The sequence below is a fragment of the Sarcophilus harrisii genome, chromosome 4, assembly GCF_902635505.1.
Source record: "Sarcophilus harrisii chromosome 4, mSarHar1.11, whole genome shotgun sequence".
NCBI classification, from domain to species: Eukaryota; Metazoa; Chordata; class Mammalia; order Dasyuromorphia; family Dasyuridae; genus Sarcophilus; species Sarcophilus harrisii.
In genome coordinates this window covers 463,093,552-463,109,930 of record NC_045429.1, presented here as the reverse complement: position 1 = coordinate 463,109,930, position 16,379 = coordinate 463,093,552, and the positions used below count along the sequence as shown (strand labels likewise).

The 16,379-nt window shown below is 50.8% G+C and overlaps 1 protein-coding gene across 1 annotated transcript in view; it reads right to left on the bottom strand.

Annotated features, from left to right (window-relative positions):
* Positions 1 to 16,379, bottom strand: part of MCM3AP (minichromosome maintenance complex component 3 associated protein) — a 32,018-nt gene that overhangs the window by 10,013 nt on the left and 5,626 nt on the right. The window contains exons 5-17 of the mRNA XM_031968298.1: positions 16,118 to 16,271; positions 14,649 to 14,845; positions 13,648 to 13,787; positions 11,875 to 12,072; positions 10,814 to 11,082; positions 8,288 to 8,450; positions 6,823 to 6,983; positions 5,873 to 6,114; positions 5,254 to 5,486; positions 4,433 to 4,533; positions 4,020 to 4,151; positions 3,787 to 3,900; positions 1,839 to 1,991 (exon numbers count right to left, since the gene is read on the bottom strand). Of these exons, the coding sequence (XP_031824158.1) occupies positions 1,839 to 1,991; positions 3,787 to 3,900; positions 4,020 to 4,151; positions 4,433 to 4,533; positions 5,254 to 5,486; positions 5,873 to 6,114; positions 6,823 to 6,983; positions 8,288 to 8,450; positions 10,814 to 11,082; positions 11,875 to 12,072; positions 13,648 to 13,787; positions 14,649 to 14,845; positions 16,118 to 16,271 (2,257 nt within the window). The remainder of the gene's footprint in view (positions 1 to 1,838; positions 1,992 to 3,786; positions 3,901 to 4,019; positions 4,152 to 4,432; positions 4,534 to 5,253; positions 5,487 to 5,872; positions 6,115 to 6,822; positions 6,984 to 8,287; positions 8,451 to 10,813; positions 11,083 to 11,874; positions 12,073 to 13,647; positions 13,788 to 14,648; positions 14,846 to 16,117; positions 16,272 to 16,379) is intronic.

Below are 16,379 nucleotides of genomic sequence, written 5' to 3'. Positions count from 1 at the left end.
CCCAAATCCACTACAAGAAGGCCAGCTCCCGGCCCACTCACTCACCACCCGCTTTGGCTCAGCTGCCCCCATGTAACTGGACCAATGAAAAGATGCACAACTCCCCCCCCCCCCCCCCCCCCCCCCACCTCCAAGGAGAAAGCATCGGAGTGATAAAGAGTGAGAGAAATACACAGTGACGTGGGATCCGGCAGTATCAGCTAGAAAAATGGTCTTGAATGACAACAAAAACTATTTTGATGTCATGTGACTATGTCAACAGAGGGAGAAGCTTTTGACAAAGGACAAAATGTCCTAAGGGAAAAGGTTAAGAGTCATCAGAATAAATGATAGAGTCCAATCATTAATAGGATAAATAATGCCAAGCTAGAACCAGGAGCCTGCGGGTCCCACAAAGGAAACATGCTAAAGGTCTTTTTGGCAGGATCAGGAAGAAGGCAATGCTGGCCACTTAACACCCTTACTTGATGGAACCATAGAAATCCTGGCAGTGTTTTAGCAATATAAAAGAAAAAGAAACTGGGGTAATAAACATGGGGAAAGTGAATTCATTTTGTTGGTTTATCTGTTCCTAGTCTAGAGGAATAGTTTATTCTAATTGTAGCACCAACGGAAGCAGGCCAAGTTCCAGAAAAGATGAGCAAAGTGCTGAGAGACGAGACTGACTTTATCCAGCTTTCCCTCACTGACATGCTAGTTCTCTGGCCAGAGGTAGGACCGAGGAGTGGTTCTCTCTGGATTTGCTTCTCACTGACCAATAGATTAAGGGAAACTATTTTTTACAGATATGACGGTTACTTGTAAAACCATAGAGATTCAAAGTTAATTGGAACAATGGCTAAGTCCAGTAATTTAGGATATAAAATAGACCCACCCAAATCATCACCAGTCTTTGTATTTATGTTACTAATAAAATCCAACGGGAAGAGGCAGAAAAATTACAGCATAAAATACCTGGGAATCTACTTACTAAGACTCACAAAGTGACCATATGACTGAACTACGAAATAGTCTGCACAGAAACAAAGTTCTACATAACAGACCATCACTAGTTGCTCATGGTTGGGCTGTGCTCATATAATGAAAATTAATTTACATATTTACCATAACGCTGAATCACCAAAGAATTATTTTCTAGATCTAGAAAAAAATAACAAGACCTGGAGAAGAAAAAAGTCAAAAGGAACCCAACACCACCAAATCTCAAACTCTACTCCAAAAAAGTAGCTGTCAAATGAGAAACACAAGAAGCAAACCAATAAGTTGCATGATCTTTTCAATAAGCCCAAAGTCGCCAACTAACTACTGGTCATAAAACCTCTAGGAAAACTGGGAAGCAGGACAACAGAGACCATGTCCAAACCAACATCTCCTATTATAGATTGGCAGGAGATGGATGGTCACCATCAGACACAGGTCACATCCTAACCCAGTTAGAGAGGCAGAGGTCTCGACCAAGCAAAAGATAGAGAAGATCACAGGAGATGAAAGGAACGATTCCGACTGCATAAAACTGAAAAGCTTCTACAATTCAATGCAGCTAAAATCAGGAAGGAAACATTTAAGTTGGGAAAAAAATCTTGAAAGCAAGTTTCTCTGCAAAAGATGCACTTCCTAAGACATGAAATAGATAAGCCAGAATTTGGAATTACTCCAAATAGAAAGGAATAAGAATTCTGGAAGGACTCTGGTGAAGTGATGCAGAGTAAGTCGAGGACCCCTACTGAGGCCTGGGTCTCCCCTCCTGATGGACTGGCGGGCAGAAGCTGACGGAGGCACAGAGCGAGACTCTCCGTTACACAGAGGACAGATTCTCAGATGGGGACGGGCTCACTCACCGCTGCAAGTATTTACAGAAGCACTGAAGTTCCTGCAGGGTCTCTCGGGCACTCTGAAAAATCTCCTCGGCCAAGAACAGTTCCATGAGACGATCCCAGACGTCTTCAGAACAGCGGGCCACGCGGGCCCTCCTCTCGGTCTCCACGGCGCTCCTGGCAATGACAAAGGCAGATTGTGTTTTGGGAACATAATCCCAAAAGGCCCTTCATTTCTATTTTTTCAAAAGAAATATGAAGTCGCAGCCATCCGTGTTCATATTCATTCATTTAGGGAGTTCTCGGCTCCCAGGGATCCCCAGGAAAACATGATTTGGAAACAAGAGGGGCAGGAGGAAGGAACCTACGGTGTGCCAGGTGCTAGGCTACGTGCTTTTCACAAATAGGATCTCTTTGGGTTCCTCCAACAATCCAGCAGAGTAGGTGCTAATTGCAGCACTAAGGCCGACTGACTTGTTCAGGGTCACTGGGCTAGTGACTATTTAAAGCCACATTGGAACTCAGGTCATCCTGACTCCAGGCCTGGCACCCCCAGCGGCCCCTGAAGAAAAATGGTTTCTTCTCCAATCACCACAGCATGTGCCAGATTGGCCAGTTCTCCCCAGCTCGGAAGCCAGGACACCCTTTCCCCCTCCCAAACCAGCCATCTGTCTCTGCCGGGCCTCTCGTCACCTGGGCCAGGAGCATCCACCCAGAGGCAGCTCGACTCTGCGGCTGCAGTCACTGAGCCCCCCTCCCCATCTTCCCCTTAGCATCAGGCTCACATTTCTGCATGATTTGCAGTTAGGAAAGGGCTTCCTGGCGGGCATCTCCCATGCCCTTCACCCCACCATGGAAGGGGTGAGGCAGGGCAAGGAGGACCCCCGCTGGTTCGGAGACGCCGCAGGCCCTGTCTGGGCTTTTATCTGCCTCTCTGCCTCTAGCGAGATCAGAGACAAAAAGCGTACTGACCTCAGCACTCCCAGCCATTAGACATGGCTTACCATCTTCCTCTGCCTTCCTCAAATTCAACTGAACTGGCTTTCACTCAGAAGTTTGTTTTTAAGTGACGCTGGGACAAATTGCAACTTAGCTAATGGTTAAACAACCAATTTCCTGTCAAAATCAACTCGAATACCTCCTTCATCCTGTCCCTGAGTTGCAGAAGGGTACTTCCTGGCCTCCAGCCCAGGCCTTAGTTTCCACATTTGTAACAAAGAGCATCCCATCTGCAGGGCCAACATCTCTCTGCTAGAAGGCCCACAGGAAATCACCCGTATCAAGGAAACATTTCTGTAAGTGAGCCCCCTCCTTTAGTGACTGGAAGTAAAGATGTCACTTGCTAGGATACGAATGGGTACATGGTTAAGGAAAGGCAGGGTAGTGCAGTGGATAGAGAAAGGGCAGACATGGGGGTACTGCACCTCCGTCGCCCCTCCCTTGAGCTGCTGCCAAGCAGGTGGGCACCTGCACTGACAGAGATCCCTCCTAGGAGTTCCCTAAGTCAAAGAAAACAGGAGTCTGGACCTTGGAACTCCTGTAACTGAAGCCCAGCCCCGCTGTTCCCAATGGCCATCAGCCTCAGCCCGCCTCCCAAAGTGAGCACTCTCCCCAAAGTGTTTCCCACTGACAGGCGGGTTCCCAGCTCTCCCTTGCCTCAGCTGCAGATCAGGGAGACACTCCAAGGACTGCAGACCCCTCCCCTCTTGGAGACTACCCCAGAGGCAGAGCTTGGGATGCTTGGTGGCCATGGGGTCCGCCCCCCTTCCTGGACAGAGGCCACAACAAGTCTCCAATGGGAAAAGGCAAAACAGGCCCTGAGTTCAGGTGCCTGAACTCCAAAGCTGGCTGAAGAGCCCGAGCTTGCCAAGATGAGACGGAAGCAGAGACCGTGTGATCCCAGCAATGAACACAGAGGAAAAGGGCCGGCCTCCTCTGTTCCACTGCCCACCCGGCTCCAGCTGTCACTCACTTCAGCTCCCGGGAAGAGGTTTCACGCACACATTCGGCCACCACGAGATCCATCAGCTCGGCCGCCAGCACCTGGCTCAGATGGGCCAGCAGGCGCTCTCTCTCCCGCCTCCGTCTGCCAGAGGGAAAAGAAAGCCCAGCGGGTCACCAAAAACCTGTGTCCACAGTGCCCTGAGCACCTCCAGTGTCCAATGGCCCCAAAGCCGAGATCCTGTTGGCACGAGATGGCATTACCTTTGTTCTTCAACTCTTTTCTGTTCTTCTTTAATTCTTGCTCTTTCTTTGTTCACTTCGTCAGCAGCGATCTGCCTCAACATGTCCACTGTGGCTGTGGCCAAGACCTCCTCCATGGCCATTTTGGAAACCCTGGACAAACACAAATCTATCAAGTCACGCGGCCCTCTCCAAGCGCCAGCCAACCCATCACAGGGCCCGGAGGTCAGCACCAGGATGGACCTATAGGCCCCTGGACTCTGCCTAACCCAGAAAGAGACTGGACCCTTCCAGCTCTGAGATTCAGGGGCAGGTGGACCCCAATGATGGGTCTGCTGAGGCGTCATTCTGAGAAAAGCTGTGGTCATGGGACGTAGCCCACTGAAGGGGGAGAAAGGGGCCCAGACCCTTCTAGCTCAAGGAGAGAAGCGCACCCCAAGGCTGCAGCAGTGTAGGCAGCTCCAGCCCGGCCGACTTCTTCACAGTAGCTTCTGAGGACGTCCTGGATAAGGTCTTCAATGACCCCCATGATGTCCTAGGACAAAAGAGAAGATAAGTGGTCCCTACTGCTGGGTCCTCAGCTGTGTGCTCAGCACTTATTTTGGCTCCACATGGGTGTGAGCAATTCCAGCTTGGAAGCCGCTCCCTTCTGTCACTCACTCGTGCTTTGGCGGGCATCAGAATCCCCTTTCAGCTCGGTGTACCATTTGAAGGCCCCTCACCTCCCTCTTCTCCTCTCCGTATCCCCATTCTCTAAACCTCAGTCCAGGTTATCCCCAAGGCCCAGAATGCCCAGCCCTCTCGCTGCCAGCTCCTGGCTTCCTTCGACCCCAAGAAGCCCCCTGGCACCCTGCTGACATCCCTCCCCTGGGAGTGTCTTCCTGGCTAAGGTCGCCAACTCTCTGCATCTCTGTCAGGTCTCCCCATCAGAACGGCAGCTTCTGAAGGGCAGGGAGTCCCCTTCGTGGTTCTCCCAGTCAGCAGGCATCTGTGAAAGGGCTACTCTTTGCACAGATAAGACACCGGCAGGTAAACTGGAGATCATCTCCCAGGAAGCACCTGCTAGAGCCTGACTGAGCCTCTTCAAAACGAGGCTTTTAGCGTGCTTGGACAGCAGCTGGTCATCAGTCTCATGAAAGCCCGGAACAGCTGGCATCGCTTCTCCACTAGAGGGCAGTCTCCCTGACACCCCTGGGCTCCCGAATACAGATAGCACCTGCCAAGAAGGGAAGGTCACACGGTCCTTCTCACGTACCGTGTCAGTGTAGCTAGGTCGAGGCTTGGGAGGAGGCAGCTCGGGCTGCCCGACGGGCTGGAACAGAGATGACGAGGCAGCCAACGGCAGTACAGGCGCAGGAGCCACGAGGGCTGGCGGCAGCCCGGAGCTCTGGGTCAGCAGCGGCTGAGGCGGGGAGAGCAAGGGCTGCGGCGGAACACGCAACACCAGCACTTCGGTCCCGGGGCTGGCTTCTTCCATCTTCCCGCCTCCTGAAGGAGTGACACCGAATCAAGGACACGGTAGGGGAGGACTTGGAGCTAGAATTCCCTTTCAAGAAACAAGCCCAGGCGACTAGGCAGCAGCAGAACCTCCCAAACGTGCCACAAATGGTGGCAAAGCACAAAGCCAGACCATTCCAGCTTTCAAAAATGTCTCTGGGGGAGTCTCAGGGGCCACACTCCCACAGGCAACATGGCACAGTCAAAAAGGGCTTGACGTCAAGACCTGGCTCTGAATCTCTGCTCCCTGTATGATGCTGGGCAGGTTTTGGAGCCTTCCTAGGCCTCAGTTTGCTCATCCATACAAGGGGGTGGAAGTAGATGGCCAGCCCCATCCATAATGAACTTGCGGCCCCAAGATAACTTCATTGACTCACCTCCACTCTCTACACTGGGTTTCTGTCCACTCAGAGAAGACTCAGGGGCCACGCTCTCTCCCACGTATTTGTTCTGTGTGTTGAAGCTACACACCGGGATGTGACGAGGGACGGGGGGTAACAGCCCCCCATTCACCACCTCTCCAACGGAGACAGTGAGCTTCTCTGTGATAAAGGTGCACTTCTTTGCCTTGGATAAGCCCTCGGGTTCCAAGAAGGCGGACCGATTAAGCTCGACACAGCTGTCCCCAAAACAAACCAGAGGAAATCAAAACCACTGGAAAGAAATGCTACCTTCCAACACCGACTGCCCGGATGTGCCCATCACCGCACTTCCTCTGAACTCATGAACCTGGAACGCCCTGAGCGCGGGTCAGCGCTCTTACAGAAGGACAGGAAGAGGCGCCATTCAGGTAGCCACATGGAGTCCAGCACTCCTGGGCCATCATTTTGGTGACATCAATCATTTAGACAAGAGTAACTGATCCAAAAAGGCAGAGACAAACTGGAAATAATGCGCTTACACAGGACTATTCACCCCAGGCCATGTCTAGGAGCTATCCACACCCACCACAATGCCTCTCTGACTTAGCTGTCTCAAAGACAGAAGAGCCAAGTTGGTCACGAGCCTCTCCATCCTTGGTGAAGTTGGCCCCGGAGCTCCCTGGCCCCGAGGCCACTGCAAGCCCTTTGAAAAATCTAGGCTATCTCTGAGCCATTGTAAAGCATCAGAAGGGGCACAAGGGAGGGTCACCATCAAGGGGGAAGTCGATCCCTGCTGTCTCTTGGCAGCCGGCAGGTATGGGATAAGGAAAGGGGTCCCCGGGGCACCAAGTCCATGGACAAAAGCTCAGCTGTGGCAGCTCACAGCCTCTGGCAGCAGAGGAAGGCTCCAGGCAAAAGCAAGGGAGGGGGGCTCCAGACAGACCCAACAGCTCTGGTGTTCTCACCCATCAGACACACTGAGGCCATAGTAACTCAAGAAGTCAGTCGCTTCCTCGGCATCTCTGAACAGTAACATGGGCACCAGGTTATCCAAGGGAAAGCTTGTGGATCTCTGAGTGCTCACTGTATACGCCACATTGAGAGCCCGCAATGCATCTTTACGGATCTAGAGGGAAAATGGTGCACGTAAGGGCAACTGTCCAACACTCACAGATGTGCCAGGGTCATGCCAAAACCAAGATCATGCGCTTCATGGACTTCACTGCATCACACCAGCTCCTCAGGGGCTGCTTCAAATAAAGACGTGCAAATCCCACAAGCTTGGAGACAAACCCTTCCTGTGCCATTTTTATACGTAGGATGAACATGCCTCACAAATAAAGACAATAATGACAATGGCACTGCAGGCTAAAGGTCATAAAATACATGCTCTCCTCCTTCCTAAATGACCCAATGAATTCCCAAACAGGGGGTAGGTGAGGAGCCTTTTGCATTGAGAAAATAGAAAACCCCAGCTGATGCCACCCTTTTCAGGCCCCAAAACAGACCCCCAAAACTGATTTCTCTCCAACATGAGACATTTGTCAGGCACCAATAGTTGGAAAAATATGCAGGAAAATGTTTTTTAGAGCTAAAAATCTGATTTCCAGATTCTAAGCCCAAGAATGCCTGGGCTAAGATGAGAGATGGAATTTTAAAAAGAAAACATTGCCCACTCTGCATGGAAAATTCCAGCGACTGATTGGATATCTATGTCATCTCCCAACTCCTGCAGAGCTCAACAAACTAAAAATGCCAACTTGTACTAGGAAGGGGAATGGCTTTCTGGGATCACCCTCATCTTCTTCTTTTCTTTTCATGGATCACTACGAAGCCACATCGCTAGATGGCATCACCATGAATCACAGAATCTGAAGAGACTTGACAGAAGACTAACTAACCCAGTAGTGTCAAAACTCAAACAAAAATCTGAATATTGACTTATACTAAAGCTAACAAAAAGACCTGACTTTTTATAGAGAGCCTATTATGTGCCTGGTCTTGACCTAATGCTTTATGCTTATCTTGTGGGATCCTCGTTATAATCTTGGAAGGTAATTATTTTTATGAGTCTCATTTTACAGATAAACTGAGGCAAGCAGAGATGAAACCCAGGGTCACAGAGAGGAAGTATCTAAAGCTAGTTTCCGATTCTCCTGACTCCAGGCCCAGTGCTCTATCCACTGCACCTAGTTGTCTAAAAAAACCAAGCTGGCATCATGTACTGCATTTTTATTTATTTGGATAAACATTTCCCAATAATATTGTCACCTGGTTCATCTATAGTGAATTTTGACAGCTTTGATCTAACCCAATCTTTCCTCTTACAGATGGAGAAACTGAGAACCATAGAAAGTGATTTGCCCAAGGTCTGGCAGTAAGTGGCAAAGCAAAGGAGATGCATCCTCCAGCCTTTCCATCACGACTCACCTGATTGAAGTAGCAGTGCAGGAGGCAGGCGTTCAGGTAGGAGGCAGACCGCACCAGCTTGAAGAACCTGACAAAGTTGTTGCTGTTCAGGGCCGCAAAAGCCTGGACTGCAAATTTCACCTCAGGGGAGTTTCGGACATCAGGCCGGAACTGCTGCACCTCTCTGGGGACACAACCAGAAAGGGATCCGTGAAGAAATGCAAAGTGTGACAGAGAAAAGGAGAAAAGAGGATCACCACGATAAGCACATATCAAAGTGGGCATACGCTGAGAAAGATGTACGGGGCTACACCAGTCACACAATCTGAACCCTCAGTGCTCCCAGCAGTGCACACCAAAAGAAATAACTCCAAACCACCTCTAGCCAGATAGCCGTGGGCCTTGGCCACCAACAGAGGGAGGCCTCCTTTTATTCAAGGGACAGTTCTTCAGGATGTAAGTACAGACTCAGAGACATATCGCTACATTCTCTTACACACAAAGAGAAAGGAATGCACCATTGCTCACTGGCTGCCAAGACCAGTGCCGAGAGCAAGGCACACAATGAGCAAAGCCAGCTAGCCACACTCTCCGGGGCAGAGACAACAACTACTAATCCAATGGTCCAAAGAGGCCAATGGCAAAGCAGATGGCCACACTGCCCTTTGATGCCATTTCCACCGATAAAATCTCAGCCATTTCTGACATGGAAGCAATGGAGAGAGCCCAGGACTCTGGTGACAGAGACTTTCCTTCTGGGTCTTCAGTGATTGCCACCACAGCACCCAGACTCCTTTCCCCCGGGGCTGCTTCCAGGAGCTGGAGGACACAGACCTAAAAAGGTGGTTGCTCCACCTGTCCTTGGGTCCTGGGCTGTCTACCTCAGGCTTGAAGGGGAGACATGGGTGGGTCTGGGTGGGTCTGTGTTGCCGCCTTCTTTCCCTCAAACTCCCCGGCAGACAGCCAAGATCTCCCCTGTAAAATATAAGCTCCAGAGGCAGCACCAATTTCATTTTCATCTTTCTGCTCCAGCACCTTGGACAGTGTCTGGCACACAGGCTTCACTCACATTTGCTGTTAGATTAAAAGTAACTGTATACAACATGATAATCGATTTCATTTTCATCTTTCTGTCTCCAGCACTATGGACAGTTACAAGCTCACTGATAGATTAAAGGTAACTTTGTACACAATGTAATAATCGATTTCATTTTCATCTTTCTGTCTCCAGCACTTTGGACAGTTACAAGCTTGCCGATAGATGAAAGGTAACTTTGTATACATGATAGTAGATTTCAAGTTCCTTTTTCTGTCTCCAGCACTTTGGACAGTTACCACATTTTGCTGCTAGATTAAAGGTAACTTTGTATACAATACAATAGTCCAGGGGTCCTCAAACTACTGCCCTTGGCCAGATCCGGCAGCTGAGGACCCTTGCAATAGATGATACGATTCTGTATACAATTGTTAGGGGCCAGAACTTGAAACAAGGAGCTAAGTCAGTGGAATTGATAGAGACAATGGTTATTTAGCCTGGTGCTTAACAGTTCTCTAGTTCAGTACATGTACTTAGTACTTAATATAGTTCCACAAGATTCACACCTTTGATAAGAGACTATGTAAGCTTGGGACAAACTCAGCCAGAATCAACTAGGGAAGAAAGATCGTGGTGGCAGGCTGTCCTCCTTCGCGTCTCCACTGAAACCAAGATCGGGAAGGACTCCAGAAAACTAGCGCAGCCCCAGGAAGGAGAAAATAAAGGAGCTGGACTATAAGAAAGCTAACCGGGCCGCAGGAAAGGAGACGAGACTTGGAAAGAGACAATAAAGGATTTGGACTTTAATCCCTGGCTACTCGTGTGGTGATTACTGAACTGAAACAAAGGATGCCTCCAGAGACCCCCAAGAAAACAGAGAACAGTACATTTTAGAGAGAATATTACATAGAATGATTTTATTTGTGCAGTCAAACCTCAAACTCCTATAAACTCAGATAGAAATTTTAGTTCATGAATATTTTGAGGGAAGAATAATACAATTTCCCAAAAAAGTCTTTTTGAACTATTAAGAAGGGTGACAAGAGTCTCTTGGACCCCGTCAGGCCATTCTATCCTGTACCTACATTCTTTCCCCAGAGGCTTATCTTTAAAACTTAGACTTCATCCCAGATACAGACATTATAAAATAGCAAGGAAAGAAAAGGTGAGGTAAGAAGACCTTGAAATATAAACACCTCAGAGCTCCAGCACATTAGCCAACGCTTGATCCCTGACTGCGCCAGCTCCAGGTTGCGCTCATCCGAATGAGGATTTGTTTGTGTCCGCACCTCACCAGGACGTGGACTTCCCTTTTGGCTTCTCCTACTTGAGCTCCCTAGTCCTGAAGCCATCCCCTCTGCCTGCCCCTGCAGCTGCCCCAGAGGCAGGGCTCGTGTTCCATCTCTCACTAAGTGAGCTCTCCCCGGCGGCTCTCACTCAGGCCTCCTGCTCCATCTCCTCCCTCCTTCCCCCTCTCCATGCTCCTCCCCCACCCCTCAAGGAACACCTGCCTTAGGATGTCGCCCTTGTTGAGATTGAGCAGAACATTGTAGCCTCGGAATTCCGCTTCACTGGCACAGAGGACGCCCTTGTTGGCCAGGTCCTGGTACATCTCCTTAAGGCTCTGCAGGCACTTGGTCATATTCTCATGGTTGATCTTGGCATCGAATGAGCACATGGGCTCCTCACACATTGAGTGCGCACAGTGGATGTGGAAGCGGGTGCACTTCTCGATCAGCGACACCGTGAGGGGGTCACAGAGGTGCTGCTGCGTGATGTCCTGCCCAACGAGAACAGAGCCAGACAAAAGCAGGCAGTGAGAGGGCGTCGTGACTCCAAGTCGGCAGGGTCAGACCAACTGGTACAGACCACCTGCTTCTCAGGATCGTGGCAACAAGGGTCCGGCAGACATACATGTAGATACAGGCGCATGCGTGCACACACACACACACAGAGGCAGATGCACACACAGGCAGGCACAGACACAGATATACAGACACACACAGACACACAGAGGCAGATGTGTGCGTGCACACACACACACACACACAGGCAGGCACAGACACATACATACAAAGATATATACACAGGCAGACACACACACACAGGCAGATGGACACACACAGAGGCAGACATGGTCACATACACAGACAAACACAGAGACAGAGATAAACAATGACATTCAGATACACACCCTGGCAGGCCCAGATAACATTCACAAGCAGACAAGTACCCACACAGAGACACAGACACACAGGCAGGCACTTAACGCAGACACAGATATACACAGAAAAACATAGATACACAAAGACACTGACACACAGAGACACAGAGACACACATGCCCCATGATCTGGAGGTGCTGTAGGATGATACTTGGGACTCAGTTATCATTATGAAGGTGGTGAGGAATGATCGGCCCTAGTGCAGAACCTGAAGGGACTTCACCTGATACTTTTCTCATCTGCGAGCTGGGGACAAGTCTCCTGTGTCTGCCACCTAGAGCCAGCCCGGCCGAGCGAGCCCCCCCAGCTGGGCTATGCTGCCAAAATGGGAGGAGGCTCGACGCATACCTTCCTTATTCCGCGGGTCCTGTTCCACACAAAGTCGTACCAGTCGCGCGAGCTCCCTTCTCTCTGGTCCATGATCTGAGTGACGAGGTAGTCCATGGTCATGCTGAGCACCCCCGAGGGACGCAGCTCATGAGGCAGAGGCTCCTCCTGGTCGGCTGAGGAGCGGCTGTATTCCTTTATTGCCGCCGCGTGGTCCACCTGAGGAGAGGGCAAAAAGGCCTTCCGTTAGTTAGCCTTTGTGACTCCCGCTCGCCCTGGAAAGCCCACACTCCCAACACTTTACTCAGGACTAAACCCCGTCACGGCCCGGAGGCCAAGGCATAGGAGCAAACAGGGGACCTTGCCAGTAGGGAGCTCCTCGCAGGAGCGGGGTGGGCCTATGCGGCTCGGCCGGGCCATCCCGGGTGACTCTCCTCCTCCCCTGAGCTCCTCAGTGAGGAACCGAAAAAAGGCCTCTTTGCCCTACCATCACAAGGGTACCGTGGGGCGGAGGCTGTGCTCATCAGCTGTCGCTGCGGCTGGGGGAAGGGCACACCTCCTTTTCCCGTCATACATTCTCCCGATAACAACCTATACCCAGCCTCGTGCTTCTTGAAAGGAGACTCTTAATTTTCTAATAAAGATACAGAACAAGTCTTGTTTAACATCATGGGCTCCCAGGACCCTAGACACCAAAGGGTTTGAAAAGCAAGCTACTGCAACTCCTCCCCCCATTTCACAGATGAGGAAGCAGAGGTCCAGGAAGGGAAGTGACCGACTGAGGTCACACAGGTCATCAGCGGGAGGGCCGGGACAAGAGCTCAGTCTACCTGATTCAAATCAAAGGAAAGCTCCAAAAGCATCAGCAGCAATGGACTGATTAGATTGTACAGTGACCGTCTGTGAGAAAAGCCTCCCTCCCACAGCCCTCAGGATGCCCACAGACTTGAGAAAGGTCAATGATGGAAAGCAGGGACCACCACAGGGCAGCCAAGCCCTTGTCCAGAAAGTGAGCTCTTCTCTCCACGGCCCCTAACCTGAGGACAAAGGAAGAACCCCCAGCACACCATCCAGAGCAAAGATCCCAAGGTCCACACGGGGCCTCCCACCAGGTGGAAAGGCCGGCATTCCAAAGCTTCCCACTCTCTGCCTTATCAGACAGCCCAGACCACTGCCTCTGCCGAGCCCAGGATGACTTATATGTGAAAGTGTGTCCAGTGGGACCACACCCATCCTGGTCCTGCCATGACCCTGCACCAGGGACCTCTGCCAGGCCTTCCATGCCCTCCAGATGCATGTCTATGTGACCTCCCTGTCACTACGTGGACACCTGAAGGAAACTCACACTGGCCATAGGCCACTAGGCCACCCTTGTATCAGGGACCCGTAGCCATGTATCTACACCGTCCCCAGGAGCAGGGACCGACCGGTCGCCAGGTTGGGCTGTGGCAGCAGCGGCTGACAGACGCAGAAGAAGAGGAGGCAAATGGCCCGGATTTACACCAGCATCAGTCTTTTAGTGACTGCAAGTTTACCGCTGCCCCCCAAACACCCTCTACCACCTACGCATCCTTCTGGAGATGCTCAAAGAGCTGCCGATGATGGAATCCCAATCTTTCTGGGCTCCAAATTTCCCAACCTGCTATGACAAGAACAAGCGTCCCCAGCCCCCAGCAGATTCCCAATGACAAAGCGGGCACAGGAAGTGGGATCTCACGTCCCTGCACCCAGAGCAGACGGGAGGTCACAGCACAGGAGAAATCAAGGCCGGGCTCAGCCCCCAATGGACCCTACCTGATCTGTGCCAGGGATCACTTCAAAAGAGCTCAGCTGGTTCCTGGTCTCTCTCATGTACCGCTCTTTCTCGGGACACATGTCTGGGCACGTCCCAACAAAGGCTTTCGCTTTGTCCAGATCCGTTCTCTTGACGCGAGCTAGCCAATGGCAAAGAGAAGGAAGGGATCACTATTTGCTTGGAAGGACCAAAGACAAGAAGGAAACAGCTCCTTGCTCAAAGAGCCACACGATGCACAGACCCCAGAGGGCTCTTGGCTTGCACGTGGAGGCTGTGGAGGAAGAAGCCACCAAACTGAGGCTGTGCGATTAGAGAGGGCGTTGGGATGCCGCACTGTCACTCCTGAAGGCCTCAGGAAAGTGGGAATCCCAAGGACAGCTCTAAGCAAACACAAAAGTCCTTGTTTTCAGGGGGAAGGGAGAGAAAGAAGAAATAAATAGCTCTTATTTAGTGTCCACTGTGTGCTAAGTGCTTCACAAATTTTATCTCGTTGGATCCTCCTAACGCGGCAGGGGCCAACATTATCCCACTCTACAAATGAGAGGTGAAATGACTAGTCCAGAGTCACACAGCTAGGAAATGTCTGCAGCCGTGTCTTCTCTCCATGTTTGGCCTGTATAAACCTCAAATCAGGGATCAGGGCCTCGCAGGCCCCAGATCTCCCAGCTCTCCACTGCACAGGTGCGGTGCTCCAATGCCTACCGAGAAAGCCACCAGCCACGGAGCCCGCCACTCACCTCCCAACTGGGAAGCACTTCCTAGTGCAACACCCCCTGCCCACAAGGAGCTTAGATTCAATCATTTATATCCACGTGGCAATGCCAAGGAAAACGGCAAAGCCACCAAAGAGTCCTCGGTCCTCGCTCACTGTAGCCGAGAGACACAAGAAAGCACCTCACAAATCTGCGGCTTTGCTGCCACAGCGCTGGCGGCTCCTGTAGGAGCTGAGAAGGGGGGCATCTTGGTGCCCACCACCCACCCCAGCTCACCCACAGCCTACCTTGCCTCATGATCTTATCCCTCTGGTCAAGGAGGCGGTACTTGTCCTCCGACGTCTCGGCCACCGTGCCCATCAAGGTGACGAGGGTGGTCGCTGACAGTCCCAGGTTGTCTGAGCTTGGGATCTCAGGCCCAGAATCAAAGGGCTCCCCCTCAAACTGCAGAGACTTGGTATGGCTCGATTTCTTAACTGGAGAACTACAAAAAGCAGAGCAACGTGCTTGGTTGGGTCCCAGAGCTGACTTGACTTCCCTGGCCTGTTCGTCATGAAGCCTCAGCTGTAGCTTTGTGATGTCACCAATACAGACGCCTCCTTCACCAACACAGCCCGCACCCCAAGGCTGCCCGTCCCCAATCCCCTGTTAAAGCCCCTAAGAACCTCCTTTTAGCCTCCTCACCTTGTGTGAATTTCAGGGGGGCACAAGCCCTTGGTTTCTTCCTCCACCACAAAGTCCTACTCTGAGCTCTCCATGGGCTCTGGAAGGCCCTAATCCAGTAGAGCTCCCACCTGACTGCAGTCCAGCTAAAAGTGAGGGCCCCAAAGCCAGCTAAGAGGAAAAACTGCCAAATACTCCAATGCTTTTCTACACACCCAGGATTCTTTAATTGGCTGGGAAGCGGGTTGCCATAAACTTAAATGGAAAGGACAGGACTACAGCCTTTGCTGCCATTCTAACTGGAGGCAGGGGGTGGGTCAGGTCTACAATCTCACCATCGCTGGAAAGTCTTAACAGACAAACTCCTTCGATTTGGATGAGCCAGGAAAACAATTTGCAAAATGATGGCACTATTAGAGCACCTCTAAAAACTCTCCGGCTCAGTCCAATCCAAGTTTGACTCCAAAGGCCCAAAGCTGCCGTGCTCTCTCTTCCTCCTGAGCAGAGGTAAGGGACTTACGGAGCTGTCTGAGGCAGACATTTAGGGGCATGACCAAGCAGGGATTCGTTTGGTTTAATTCTGTGTATTTATTAGAAAGGTTTCATTCCAATGCTGGAACAGTGGATGGTGGTGGGAGGAGTGTTACAGAATTATTCCACTTGATAAGTTCCCTCATTTAGAAAGGAGGCTTCCACTAAGATTCAATGTGGAAACATCTTCTGTTCATTTTTATTTCACGGGTCATAAAGCACATTTGCCATTTGTAAGATCAATTCAAATCAGATCCTTGATTCAGAATTCTGAAGCATAAATGGACCAAAAACGCTACCATTTTATAACGTACAGCTCCAAACCACATTCCTAACCACATAAATAGCCATCAGTTCCTGACTGTCTAGACAAAATCCCATTTGGCAATTTAATGAGCATTTATTAAGCACCTATAGTGCAGAACACTAGAGACAAGATCAAAATGAGACAACTTCTTTCCTTGGAGAACCCCCATTTAAGGGGAGGAAACCCATGGCTGCAGATGAGCACATATGCAAGTGTTCTCTAGCTTCGCTCACAGGTTATAACCACCAGGCTTACCTCTTACTCAGAAGGCTGCTGCTACCGCCAGTGGCAGGTCTCAAGAGGGGTTTGCGCAGTGGGGAGCGCTGGAAAGGTGAGTCTTCACAGCTCTGACTACCTTCCCCCTCACTTGATTTTTTCTCCTTTGGGGAAAAGTCCTTCTTGCTGGGACCTGAAGAGAGTCAACTTAGATTAGGAGTTGATAAGCCTTGGGGTAGAAGGAGGTGCTCCCCAGGAACCGGACGTTATCATTTGGAACAAAGCAACACCTAGGTGATGA